Source organism: Prunus avium, chromosome 3, assembly GCF_965620075.1.
Source record: "Prunus avium chromosome 3, drPruAviu1.hap1.1, whole genome shotgun sequence".
Classification (NCBI taxonomy): domain Eukaryota; kingdom Viridiplantae; phylum Streptophyta; class Magnoliopsida; order Rosales; family Rosaceae; genus Prunus; species Prunus avium.
In genome coordinates, this window is record NC_142286.1 from 2,600,093 (window position 1) to 2,615,003 (window position 14,911).

The 14,911-nt window shown below is 35.6% G+C and overlaps 3 protein-coding genes across 3 annotated transcripts; 2 read left to right on the forward strand and 1 right to left on the reverse strand.

Moving 5' to 3' along the window:
* Positions 1–5,994: 5,994 nt before the first annotated feature.
* On the forward strand, positions 5,995–6,693 carry LOC110764802 (SAUR-like auxin-responsive protein family). The gene has a single exon (XM_021967830.2). The coding sequence runs from the start codon at positions 6,078–6,080 to the stop codon at positions 6,429–6,431; it is 354 nt and encodes a 117-aa protein (XP_021823522.1). The 5' UTR covers positions 5,995–6,077; the 3' UTR covers positions 6,432–6,693.
* Positions 6,694–9,945: 3,252 nt separating this feature from the next.
* Positions 9,946–10,980, reverse strand: LOC110764796 (auxin-responsive protein SAUR41-like). Its single transcript, XM_088251171.1, has one exon. The coding sequence runs from the start codon at positions 10,862–10,864 to the stop codon at positions 10,550–10,552; it is 315 nt and encodes a 104-aa protein (XP_088107297.1). The 5' UTR covers positions 10,865–10,980; the 3' UTR covers positions 9,946–10,549.
* A 1,808-nt stretch (positions 10,981–12,788) lies between these two features.
* Positions 12,789–13,481, forward strand: LOC148295447 (agamous-like MADS-box protein AGL62). Its single transcript, XM_088249974.1, has one exon. The coding sequence runs from the start codon at positions 12,789–12,791 to the stop codon at positions 13,479–13,481; it is 693 nt and encodes a 230-aa protein (XP_088106100.1).
* Positions 13,482–14,911: the final 1,430 nt, after the last annotated feature.

Genomic DNA, 14,911 nt, shown 5'->3' on the forward strand with positions numbered 1-14,911 from the left:
TTGAACCTAAGACGCATTCATTATTAGAGCAACTCAACCCAACCCTCTAATAATTGGGTTAGGCGGTTTAGTCAAGTTGACCCAAAATTGTGACCGCCTCTAAATTTAATGATGAATAGGTTATTACATTTTCTTGCTAATTAAAGCTATTCCTAATCATATAAAAGAGGGTTATTATTTTTCTTTAATACAAGCGGTAGTTTAAACTATAAGAGGCAGGGGGTTTATCACACACTACCAAGGTGTTATGGGGGTTAAACCTGAGACTACTGGTCTGTAAGTCAATGCCCTTTTCCATTGGGCTAGACCCCGTTGGCAAAGAGGGCTAGAAAAAAAAATAATTCTAAACTACAAGGGGGTCATACAAGGTGCCATAAGAGTTCGAACTTGAGACCATTAGTCTGCAAGTCAATACCTTTTTACACTGACTATATCATGTTACCATTGAAAAATACATATTTTGATTGCATTCTTAATGAAGTTCTCAAGCTAAGCTTTTTTACTATGTGAAACTCATAAAGAACACATTGTACTTATAATAAAAGCAATTTTATTAGTCGAAGTTTTTTGTACTTACAAAAGAAAAATACGAACAAATTGTCTAGCAATTTTTCTCAATAATATTTAAAGAGATTCCAAATTTGAATCTCTTTCTCATGTCCATCCATTCAATGGGGGAGCCACATTTATACAATCCAATGCTATCTACATCTTTGCTATTTGAAGCGTGACCGACTCAAATTAAAACTTGCCGCCCACTCAGACTAAATCTAGCCGGCAGAACTAAACTCATTGATATTTGGTTTACTATAAGACATTTTAAGCCGAATCCCACCAGCAGAAAAAATTAGACCCTTTTTTTCATAGTACTTAATAACTTATCATTTTGTGACACATGATAAAGTAGACCCTTCAATATCTTTATATTATTTCCTTAAGCACATGCCTTAAATCTTTTTAGAGACTCACAAGATTTTAAAATCTTTGTAATTAGTGTGACGTGTTTGAACTCTGCATTAGCAACCAAAAAGAAAAGAGGGGGACAAAGTAAAGTTGGTACACAACTGGATTAGCTCCATCTAACCCAGCCGTATTATTATAAAAGAGACGAACAACATTGGGACACAACGAGTGGTTACAATATTGGAACCTCTTGCCTTGTCCCTAGTTATGGCTCTCTTTGTCTACCACAAACAAACAATCGGTGTACCCGATCAAACTTTATTATGCTTGTCAACCTACATTTTTGTAATTAAGAGAGAGAGAGAGAGAGACAAATAAGCCAAAAGAGATGACACTGCCTGTGCAGGAAGTAACAAGAAAATATTAGTAACTAGAAAAAATGAAAATGGAGAAAAGAAAGAGAAGAAAGAAAAGCCAACATCAGATTTACTGACCAATAATGCCGACAATGGTTCTAATCATATCGGTGTCCATTTGTACGTGTAGAGAGTTAAAACGAGGAGTGAAGGCCGAAGAGAATTAACCACAACGAAACTTCATGTCCTTGATGAGGATTTGAAGAATTTAGGTTTTGTACAGCTTTTGTTTGGAAATGAAATGTGACGCAGATGAGGCGTAAGTGACATGCCTCAATTATCATCCACAAAAATACAAGGTTTGCTCGGTTATTTCTGTTTCTTTTAAACTAAATTTCTTCTTTCACTTTTAACTTAATTTTTGTTTATGTTCAGTTAATTTCTGTTTCTTTGAACCTGTGACGTGCCGAGTAATATCTCTCTTTTTTTTCTTTTTCTTTTTTTAGAACGAAAGTTTAGGAGGAGATTGGCTACTCGCACCACCAACGTCAGGATAGACTCACAACCTCGAGCCAAAAGTAATATCTCTTTTGTAGGTGTGGTATATCGCTTCTTTTCTTCTTTTTTTTTTTTTATTTTTTATTTTTTAAATTTAAATTTGAAAGAAGAAACAGGCTTCGACAAGGCCCAGAACAGACAAGAGGCAACACAAACACACGAGACCCCAAAAGAAATAACGACATAATACTGAAAAGGGAAGAAAAAAAATACAGTAAGGCGACTAGGGCTAACTTTCGAACGAATCAGATCAGAATTAGGGGATTCCAATTTCAATAAAAAAAAAAATTAGGAATGAAATTGCAAAAAATTCTGAATTTCAATATCCATTCCAATTTGGAAAACTCAGAATTTTTGGAAAATTTTGGAACTTACTTATTTCATTTTTTTGGAAAATTTCGGAAATTAGTTCAAAATTCTAAAGATGCGCAACTATTTGAAGGGTTAAAGTTGACTAAAAATTGAAAACTCATACCGTAAGCTTGGAAACTATTATTTGCTAGTACTTAGATTTTGTTATCCTTTATGAAATAACTTGTCTATGTCTACTTGGTCATCAAATTATATTTAGTTCAACATGAAATTAGTTATTGTGTGTAGTCTAAGCTTGAAACTCCAATATATTTTAGAATTTTGAAATTTTCGGAATCTCTAGATACATTCCAATTCCAATTTAGTTTTTATCAGAATTTTTGAATTTCAGAACTTTCGAATGTCGGAATTGATTTAGACTTGCCAAAATCGGAAATTTTTCTCATGGAATCAGTCGGAATAGGATTTCCAATCCAACTTGCACTCCTAAAAGTTACTTTTCAAGATTGATTGAGAAATAATTTAATTAGGGGTGGGTATGGGTTGGGTTGGGTTGGGTCTGTTTTGATCCCAACTCATAACTCAACCCGATATATTGTGTTTTATGCTTTATTGGACCCAAGACTCGCTCATTGTTAGGCCAACCAAACCCTTTTGTGATCGAGTTGCACGGTTTGGTCTGGTTAACTCAAAATTAAGCCCACTTTTAAGTTTTGGTTCCAACCCATAACACAACCCTTACAAAGCTGTTTATGATTTTTTGAACCCAAGACCCGCTCATTATTAGGCCAACCCAACCCTCTAATGATCAAACTGAGTTGCTTGGTCGGTCGACCCGAAATTGGGCCAGCAACTAAATTTAATGATCTTAAAATTGAATAGGTTATTACCTTTTCTTGCTCATAAAAGCTTAGTCCTAGTCATATAAAAGAGTGTTATTAGTATTTTTTTTAAATACATGCGATAGTTTAAACTACAAGAGGCAGGGGTTTCTCACACACACTATGAAGATGTTGGGGGGTTTAAACGTTAGACCACTGGTCCATAAGTCAATGTGTTTTTCCACTAGACTAGTCCCCCGTTGGCAAAGAGAGCTTTTTTTTTATCATAGAAAAGAAAAAACAATTCTAAACTACAAGGGGGATGGGGTTTCTCACGCACAACACTATCAAGGTGTCATGAGAGTTCGAACTTGAGATCATTAATTTGCAAAATCAAGATTCTTTTTCACTGGCTAGACCCCGTTGGCATTGAAAGATACATATTTTGATTGCATTCTTAATGAAGTTCTCAGGCTAAGCTTTTACTATGTGAATTAAACTCCTAAAGAACACATTGTAGTTATAATAAAAGCAATTTTATTAGTCAAAGTTTTTTTGTTCATAGTAATTTTGGTTCTTTCAAAAGAAAATTACGGACAAACTGTTGGTCTAGCGATTTTTCTCTATAATATTTAAAGAGATTCCAAACTTGAATCTCTTCTCATGTCCACCCATTCAATGGGGGAGCCACATACAATCAAATACTATCTACATTTTTGCTATTTGAAGTGTGGCCGACTCAAATTACAACTTGCAGCCAACTCAGACTAAATCTAGTAGCACTAAACTCATAGATATTTTTGGTTTACTAAGAGATTTTAAGTCCAATCACAAAAGACATCAGTCTTATTAGGAGTGATGTGATTCATTATATAATGTATTTCATTTAGCTTAGTTTCCAATATGAAAGTTATATTCTTCAACAATCCCTCTCCATTGCTATTTGCAACTTGCTTTGTTTTTCTCAAACTTGGTAATTTGGTAGGTAAAGAAATGAAGAGTGAATATTATCCAGCTAATTAACCACTTAATTGCACAAATTGATAATCATGGAAGGAGAAGTCTTGGATTTCTTGGTACAAATTGATAATCATGCAAGATAATGTAAAATTTAGTCTCATATTGTGTCTGCTAATTAAGCACTTCTCAAACAGCACATGAAACAAACCCCCTCAAAATCTTTATATGATTTTCCTTAAGCACATGCATTAATTTAGAGACTCAATTATCTTATACAAGTAATAAAGTTATTAATTTAATTAAATTAGTATTATAATATTGAGCTTCTAGTTCAATATTTACCAACTAAAAAGCAAAGAGAGGGACAAGCAAAGTTGGTACACAACTGGATTAGCTCCATCTAACCCAGCCGTATTATTATAAAAGAGAAGAAGAACACAACGCCTTGTCCCTAGTTATGGCTCTCTTACCACCATAGATATTAATTGGACGGTCCACAAACAAACAATCAGTGTACCCAATGAAACTTTATTATGTTTCTCTTCTTTTTCTCCCCTCGTACTAACTCAATTAGTGTACCCTTCCATTGATCAATTGTTGTAAATGTCAACCTAGCTATGAATCACTAAAGCTAAGAGAAATTCTATCCTATTAATCTTCTAAATAAGCACCATTTGATTTTGAGCTATGGTGAAAAATACCGACAATCTGTACGAACGATTGATATCGTCGAGTGAGTATGAAATTCATTCTAAATTTTGTAACAATTAATCATCAGGATGTAGCACATGAACGATCGATGCTAGCAATTTATTAATACTTATTCTTAATTTAATTAATTTTATATTGGTGGGTTTGAAAGGAGGTTGGTACAAGTTGAATTGTTGAAGCAATTGAGGGTGCAAGCACAGAGTGACGATGAGAGACTTCTTTACAGTTCATAATTCCATGCATGGATGACATCTTGCGGAGGTTTGTTGGGCGCAGAAAAAGCTGGAAACGCATACAAGAAAGAATATATGTGAAGACAAGAGTTGGTACAAGTGGTCAGGAAAAAAGATGCTTATCTTCTTGTTTTTTCCCTTGCTTTTTCCAAACACAAAAACTCACGGTTGGAAAATAGTAGGCAGCTTACCAACAAACAGCTTAATTTTGTTGCTGTTGATAAGTACCATGAACAACAACAACCAACAACGTTAACCTACCATCTATTAGTTACATGAGTACCCTCGCATACTTAAAGTTTAATCAAAATACTCATTATATATGTCTATATTGCATAATTACTTTTGCATACTTGGTTCCAAGTAAATGAACATATCATATGGTATGTCTAATATTGTCTTGCATGCCATTATTTATACGTTTTCTGCTCGCTAATATCGACTATATAAATGAAAATCTAATCGATGAGTGACTACATAAATTCTTCATATTGCACAGTCTAATAAGATAACATGTTGACTTGTCTAGAACATTTTCGTATATGTATGAACATAGCGTAGTATGTATGAATACGATTGGTACTAAAGTTGTTGAGAACTTTGAGATTTAAATATGAATTAGTTGTTAACTAAGATTGTTTGATTATATTTCTAGAAAACATGAATGATGTGAATGAAAATTGTTTCTTTTTTGTCTTAAGCTGGATAGCTTGCAAGTTAAATACACATAAAAGTCTTAACTAATCAAATTAAATCATGCACCTACCATGGTCCCATATAAAAAAGACATGTAGCAAGCATTCTCCAGTCTTGATGAGCTTCCAGACTGCTACTATTTTAAAATTAATGATGGGTTGGCAAAGGATATTTATGTATATATCCCCCACAATAGAAATAATAAGAAAAAGGAAATAGAAAAGCTAATAAGCAAAGAAAAGATCATCTGCCAAAGCTAAGTGTAAGGCCCGCCAAATTGCCAGCAACTGGTTTTGCACCCAAATATATTTCATTCTTAGCTGGTATTAAACAGTGGGCCATGCATGCAAGTGTCTCTAGCGTCTCTCTCTCTCTCTCTCTCTCTCTCTCTCTCTCTCTCTCTCTCTCTCTCTCCTCCACAATTTTATATAAGAACCTTCCCTCACACTTTCCTCACACTTTTCTCTCAGACCCTCATCAAACACTTTGGTATCAAAAACCCAGCAAACCCCTTGAGCTTGAGAGAGATGGCAAAAGTGGGGAAGCTAACAAAGCTCAAGTCAGTCATAAAGAGATGGCCTTCATTCACCAAGCTCACCCGCACCACAAGCTCCATAGCTGCCGCAACAAGCGAATCAGATCATGACAGCAAGGTCTCCAAGGAGCTTCATGCTGTGTACGTGGGCAAGTCCAGGAGGAGATACTTGATCAACTCAGACATCGTTGATCACCCCATCATCCAAGAGCTGGTGGACACGTCATCAGGTGAGGTGGTGGTGGCCTGTGAGGTGGTGCTGTTTGAGCACTTGCTGTGGATGCTGGAAAACTCCGAGACTCAGTTGGGCTCCATGGACGAGCTTGTTGAGTTCTACACTTGCTGAGTTCTGTGTGTTTTGACAAGAAATGAATTGAGTTAATTAGTTAATTTGTAAATTAAGACTATAATTAGGGAATTAATATTTAGTTTTAGTTTTTTTGTGTGTGTGTCTGTGTGTGTGGGCTGCTATTTGTGAATGTATGTGTCCATTTGGACGGTGAGGTTTAATTTAATTAACCCATGTTAAAGAACTTGGTTAATTATGTTATGAATTGTCATTTTATATACCAATTGTTTATCATTAATCAAATTGGTTGGGACTACAATTTTATTCTGTTTTATTATTTATTTTAATTTTAGTCTTTGATTATTTTCCACCTTTCACATATTTTTTTTATCTGTTATGTGCCCCAATGCATCAACTTTGATTTGAGGGATTGAAAAAAACTAATGATAATGTTAGGGTCTTTAGGATTTTGAGGGATTTGACTACAAGCTGGAAACAAGCATGAATGTATGCTCAATTCTTGCCCCAAAAAGGAAAAAAAAAAATCTATGTTAGCTGTCTGCAGACATCAAGTTCTTGTCAAATAAGAGAAAAAAAGCATGGTAATTGGGTATTATTGCTGATGTGAAAGTAGCTAGGAAAAATCCAGCCCACAGTACAAGGACGTCTTGCATTGGTCCCCTCTAATTTTGGTCCTACTACTACAATCTGAATCTCCCCTAGATTTTGCCTTTGCTATGTCTTGACTATGCCATAAAAAATAAAAAATTAAAGGCACACCGTTTTCTTCTTTTTGTAGTCTTTATTTACTTTTATACTAAAATTTTACTAACAAAGGACCCACCAGTGCAGTTGTTTGGAGCAATTGCCAAGCAATTGCACTCGGGAAAGGTTTTGAGTTCGAGTCATAATATCTGTATATTGTGTGTGAATTTAGTATGATATTGCCCCTCTTAATAGGAAAAATCCCCTCTCAACCAAAAAGTTTTACCGAAGTTTATGGACATTAAAAAGTGAGAATTAACTGTATAAGGTGGGGCAAATTTAAAGTACAATTGGCCATTAAATTTAATAGTTCACTTAGAGCAGAAGAAATACATTGTTTATGTGCTGCAAATGATTAGGAATTATATAATATAAGTTAGAGATGCTTCTGTAACATACGCGCATGAGTCCATTTTATTATATTATATTCTTAATCCTGTCTTGTTAATTGCAATTGTGCAATTTGCAATCTTTTAGGAGGCATAGCTTTTCCATCTCTTGCGTGCTGCCAAAGGACCAATCAAATATTCTCAAAAGATAATAAAGAAGAAATAGATTAAGAAAAAACAAACACAGATCATCAGAATGAGTTATGTCGCCACGGGAAATAATAGCTTAAGCCCTCGCGCTAATGGCATCACCAAACATATCTATACCAAAGATACACCAAAAACTCAAAGGGTTCAAACTTTTCACTGTACGTTTTCATCATCTCTATGTTCAGAGTAAGTGTATTGTGAAGAGTATAGTCATCAAATTATAAATCCCCAAAATAATTTTGCATGTAGTTGTTAACATGCCACCCATATGGATCCGAGATTAGTTGACGTTGTCCATATAGCGACAAATTCTCTAAATTGTCAATTCTTCAATGACTTTTTGAAGAAGAAGAAAGTCTTAGCTACAACAAGAATGTCATTGCGATTGAAGATACCACCACAATTACATTCTCGTCGCATAGCACTCTATATTTAAAGGACTTCTTTGACTTTCCAAATTGTTATATGTGCCGATTCCACAGGTTATAAACCCCTCCAAGTTATAATAGGAAAAGTTACCTTATGCTTCAAGAAACAATAGGAAAACCAAAGTCAACCAAAAAAATGCGGTTTACCAAAACTTTCGTATTTTCCCTCTTTACCCTAATGTCGCATGCCTAAGGATGTACTACGAAGTAAAAATTTTGTTATGTTTTGGCTCACCATAGATGCTGGATGAGGAATAAACAAAGGGCTGCAAAGATGGAACAACAAGGAAGGAGGAGAATTCGCAAAGAATGAGAAGTTGTGTTCAAGCAACCGGTCACTTTGGCCGTTTCTTGGCCGAGAGCTTGGGTGTGTTTCTTGGCAGAGCTTGGGTTCGTGAACAATGCCGCGCATGATTTCGATATTTTGGCGTGTTTGATTTGGTTTTCCTATTATTTTGGAGTTTTTTAGCCTATTTTAACAGGGTTTTAGTTTCATATTCCTAATTAAGTTGTAGCCCAAATCCTATGCATTATAAATAGGACTTTTAGGGCTAGGATAATTTAAAGAGAGGAAAATTCAAGAGTGAATTTTCAAGAGAGCGAGACACGAGAATTTATGGGGGAATTCTAGGGTGTTTTTCAAGGGCATCAAAGGGTTTGAGCAAAAGGTGGGAGAAAAGAGAGCTAGGGATCTTTTGAGAGCTAAGAGGGTTCAAGTTATAATTAAAGTTGTTCTTACGTATTAGTGAATTTCTTGGGTGGATCACGAAGAGGATATAGGCAGGAGGTCGAACCTCTATAAATGTTTGTGTCTTTGTGTATTTGTTTCTCTCTTTGTGATGTGTGTGTTTTATTCTCAAAGAGTTTGTGTATGTGCCATCATATAATCTATCAATGACAAGATCTTGGAGTGTTTCCGCACAACAAATGATTTGACATCACTAGATATATGCACTTAATTGCTAAGATACGGAGAATAATAATCGCATCAATGGCTCAAAGCACAAATGGCCAATGCATGTTGGCGTAGGCCTACAAACTGAACTGTGTGCTTTACCATGGGCCTCGCCCACAGGATACAAAGATTAGGACAAAATTTCTTCAAATCAAGCTATAGACAAGTTATTTAATTTGATTTTTTCAGAAAGAAAAGTAATGGGAATTGAAACTTTCCCATGGGATAATACATGCTTGTGAACATGTCGGAATATAAGAACAAAAGTGAAAGACCAAATTTAGTTAGCCAAAGATATTAATATATAGATAGAAGGCATAATATAGAAGGAAGGACTGTTTTGGCCCACAGCAGAATGGGCAAAAGAGATGCCGGACCCATGACTGGCAACAATCAGGACAAGTTGTGACAAGGTCAGAATGCGACATCAAATTGATGCTTATGTAGAGAACATTGCTCACGTATACATCAACTGTTTTCTTATACGTTTTTGTGCTTCATTTCATGTATTTTGCTTATGTTGTCATAAAATTGTAGTCAACATGAATGATCCAATTCACACCCCAACTTCAGTTTTATACAGTTCTAGAGTGACACTCGGGTTCTCCCTTATCCTCACCATCCACCACTTGCTTGTATTGTATGAAGATTTAGTTAGAGCTAATCCATAATCAAATCCCGAAATCAAATCAAATCAAATCAAATTGTCAAAATGTGATGATATTGGGAGAATTTGTGTGTGTATGCAACACGTTTCTTCTAATTATATATCTTTCTTAGCTTATATACTTATTATATATCTTTCTTAGCTTATATACTAATCACGTGACCAGTTATTAGTTCACTTGTGAATTGCATGATTAATTATTGTGAGAGAAATGTTGTATACACCGATGATATGTAAAAGTTTCTCCGAGATGCTGAGAGATAACCAGATGGAGCACAACTAGATCCTACTGTACCAAAATCCAACTATGATGAACAGCATAAGCAGAAAGTTGGAAGGAGGTGAAGGGGGCCTATGAAGTGTTTTTCTTTTGCTGCTGATGATATCCCGTTGGCTGTCACTCACTAAACCATTGGCTCAAAGAACAAGCACCATTAAATTTCTTTCTACTCCTTTTACGCTGAAGATTATTCGACAGAGTCTGCAAGATTATATATCGTGCAGAGCCTGCAGATTATTGGGCAGAGTCTGCAGACCATCTAGATACAGAACACTCCAGCTCATTCAGAAATATTCTGACTATAAAGAACAGGCCTCCAACCTTACAGCTATAATTACTTTCTAAAAATTAGGCAAAAAGAAATGCAGCCAATTAATAATTTTCATTTCACAAGCCAGAAGAACAGTGCAAATTGACACCAACAAATTGATCCCCAAGCTAAGATTGGCAAATGAACATAAAAAACTAATCTATTAAAACTTTTTTTTTTCCTAGATAATTACATCTAACCATGAAATGAACTGAAAAAACCCATGACTAATTAAACTGGCTCAACCTTGTAGATCTTGGGTTTGGACCTCTTGATCATCCAATACTCCTCAAAATCCTTGGCCTCATATGGGATCCTCAAAACCCCATCATTGCAAAAACCATATTCCTCAGCTGATCTGTAAAGCAGCTCCAAAAACTCTGCATGGCCAAGCAACTTGGTATGCACCATGAAACGCCTAGTATCACCATCCACACCGACACAAACAGGCACATAACCTCTTGGTGCCACCGGAGGAGGGAATTTCAGTCTTTTAGCTCCTCGAGCGCCGATGAACTGGCTCAGCTTGCTGCTTCTCACCCCCATTAGCAAATAAGAAAGTAGTCTCTTTATCTAGTTGTGGATTAGTGATTCAATTAATTCCAAATATATAACGGAACTCCCTAGCGGTACAAATTTAAGGCTGCCATGCGTACTCTCCGTCCTTGCTATGCTACCCTAGTACTATTTATGTCCCCGTTAGACGTTGATTAATGATATTTTTTCGCGGTCCTAAATTAACTTGATGATTGTGACATTAACATCTTAATTAAATTGCAAATGTTGAAATGTACGTTCTTGTTACTATTGAGGTGCATTGTCTTATGAGGAGGCAAGCAACATGCCGTGGCTACAAAGTTGAAAATAGCTTTAATAATTTCTTTTTCCAGCTAACTATTATTTTAGTCTGTAATTGTCATGTAAATTCACCTTGAATCTGCCGGATTAGCATATTTTATGTCTTTGCCATCTCGGATTTATGTGCAACCCGTGAATGCGTAAATGAGATATCACTAAATTAATTCAACCTTGCCGACCCTCAATCTAGAAATTTGGAAAGCTGACTATTATAATCTTCCAAGGTTAATGAATATAAAATGATTCAGTCTGTTTCCTTTAATTTGTTGGCATTCATTATGTACAAGAAGGAAGCTTATTTGTACTGAAGGAAAGATTGCTTTGGGACAAATCGTAAGTTGACGAGTATTGGAGCCAGCCACTCACATGAGACAATTTGAAGGCTTTGCAGATGAATTTTTCTGGAGTGACGATGTGTGCAACTAATAATAACGTACCGTACTTACCAAAAGAATCTGGAACACCAGACACAGAAGAGAGTTTGAAATGAAGGAAAATTGAAAGCATTTCTAATTTATAATTCAGATTGGCTAGACTACTCTTATTCAATATATTTTAGTTAAGTATATACCGTATCCAAAAAAAAAAAATATTAAAATTAAAAAATTAAAAAAAGCAAGGTACCCACTAGTGTATGGTTTGGAGCAATTGCTTCTCCAAGCAAGATGCTGAGTTCGAGTCCTAGCATCCGTGTAATGTGTGTGAGTTTGGTAAATTATCACCCCTCTATAAAAACAAAGGTCCTAAAATAAATATATAAAAAATAAAGCATTGGAAAGAAACAAATTAAAGCTAATTAATGCAAACTACTACAAAACTTACATCACGAAAATCAATTATGATCTCATGACAAGCTAAAAAAAAAATCCAAAACAACCAAAATTTTAAAAAAAACTCATATTTTTAAATGAAAACTACCACCACCACTTGAAATATTACCGTCGTAAAGTGAAAAAATAAAACTTGGTGTCCAAAGAGAAATATTTTTAATTGGTAATAAAAGGATGCATTCTTGAAAGATTAGTAATTATTTTTTAGTGTCCAAATAAATAAAGGTAATCGGAAACAAAAATTGAGTGCAAACAAATTTCCTCCGCCCATTTAAATTGGGATACTTGGGTGTAACAGGCTTCCCCTTCTATAGAGGATTATTGTGCAAAGGATTTGGGCTTAACGGGCTAGAAACTTGAATCGACAAATCATAAACCCACAATTGCTTAATTAATTTTGTGGAAAAGGATTTAATCAACATGAAAAAGGTAAGTACGTAATTTTTGGGTGAGATTAAGTACTTTGCTTAAATTGAAGACAGGATAGTACATATATTTATGATAAAAGATTGTACAATCTCCATATCCATATTTTTAGCCTAAGCTTTAGAAATTAACTACCCAAAATCACACCTTAATCATATCCTTCACAACCAAGTCACTGGTTCTTGCCGTTGTATAAACCACTTACCTTCTTCATAAGCCAAAACTTAGAGCTTTACCTATATTGGTTGACAATATTTTAGGGTTTTCCATACCTTCCTTTTCGATCTCTAGGGTTTTGCATATTTTCCTTCTCGATCTCTAGGGTTTTCCTTTAATATAACGAGCCTAGCACTGCCATGGCTAAGACTAAGATTCCCAAGAGTGAGATCGCAGACAATAATAATACTAGTGATGGAAAAAAGGGAAGCAAAGGTCGGAGAAGAATTGAAATCAAGAGAATTGAAGAGAAGAACAAGCGTCACGTGACCTTCTCCAAGCGCAAAAAGGGTATCTTCAACAAAGCCGCCGAGCTCAGCGTTTTGAGCGGTGCAGAGATAGCGACGATGGTCGTGTCGAGCAACGGCAAGGTGTTTTGCTTCGGCACACCCAACTATGACACGGTCATCGACCGCTACCTTGGCCACCACACTGCCTCCTTATTGGCTGCAGCAGGTCAACCAGATCATCGTGCTTTGCTGCATGGTAAGACAATGCGAAGTAGTAATAAACAAGTTGAGAACTATGTGGAAGCTACGAGGCACCTCGAGGCAGAGAAGATATCATTCAAGGGTGAGGAGAATAATAATAATATTAATTTTGTTATTAATAATAATTATAATAGTGATTATGAGGGACGAGAAGGAGGTTGTGGTTATGGGTGGTGGGAGAGGCCGATCCCGATTGGGATGATGAGTAGTTTGGAGGAGTTAGAAGAGTACAGGGCAGCCTTGTACAAGTTGAAACACAATGTGGAGGTTCGAACCAATCAGATGATTAGGGGAAGTGCTCCTTCTAATTACTATTCATCGCTTTTGGTTATGGGTGATTAATTAGGAGAGTCGTTTTGGATTAAGCAAGGGTTATTGGTGATGTATAATAAACTAGTACTACTATATATGTCATTTTATCTACCTTGATTATCTATGATATATGTCATTTTATCTACCTTGATTATCTACCTATATATATATATATATATATATATATATATGCATAAAGAGAGCCGGCACTTCAAAATAGTCCCATTGCGCTCTTCATTGGTGAACGAAGATAAAGAAAAGAGATAAGTGTAAGATGACTATTTTGAAGTGCTAATAACAATTCCATAAATAAATGTATAATGTTCTATGACCTCGTTATATATGCATGTTAAACTCAATATGAGGAGAAATTATTGAAGGGTTTGGGATGCTTAGTTGTTGTTTGTTTTTCTTAAATCCTTACTTTTCTGATTAAAAAAATGGATATGTATAATTTCTCTATCTTTTCATTTTGTCAGGCCAATAAATGTGATTGTTGATTGTTATGAACGAGTATATATTTCATTGATCTCATAGTCATCTCTAATGTGTTGGTTATGCGAATAGTTATTGCAAGAGGTACTGAATATGTACTCGTATGTATTTTAGAATTTTTGGTCATTAATTCTTACATAAAATGAAAATATATTGCCAAAGAGAGACATCGAATATACTCACCGTAATTTGTATGTTAGAATTTTGTTTATGGTTAAAGCTATAATAATTGAAAGAAAATTCTATTTCTCAATTTCTCTCCTTAGGAGGGTGTATTCAATTTAGATTTTAAATGATTTTAAAAGAGTTATAAAGTTGATGGAATTTAATTGAATTTAATTGAGTTTGATTGAATTCTACAAACTCCACATAGATTTTGACTGAATTCGTGTATGGATTTTAACTGAGTTTGTTAGAATTTTATTATTGATTTTAATGGAGTTTATAACAATGGCGGTGGTGGTGATGGCGATGGTGGTGATGATGGTGTGTGGGGGAGGTAGTGATGGAGGAGGTGTGGGTGGTAATGGTGGTGGTGGTGGGAGTGAGGGGGTGGAGGAGGTGGTGGTGGTGGTGGTGGTAGTGATGATGTTGATATTGGCAGTGGTTGTGGTGGTGATGGTGGGGCTGATAGTGGGGGTGGTAATGGTGGTGGAGATGGGGGTAAGGGTGATGACGGTGATGATGCTGGCGGTGGTGGTGGTGACGATGTGGGTGATGGTGTTGGGGGTGGCGGCAATGGCTGTGGTGGTGGTGGCGACGACAATGACTCTCATGGTGGTGGTGGCGGCGGCGGCGATGGTGATAGTCATGATAAGATGGTGGTAGTAGAAGTGGTGAAATCATATCTTGAGAATAAAAATAATATATCTATCAAAATCTTTGGGGAGAAACAAAGATTTGTTATGGCCTAAAATTAGTCTAATATCAAACGAAATCCACCACTTTTTGTATTCCTTTAAAAT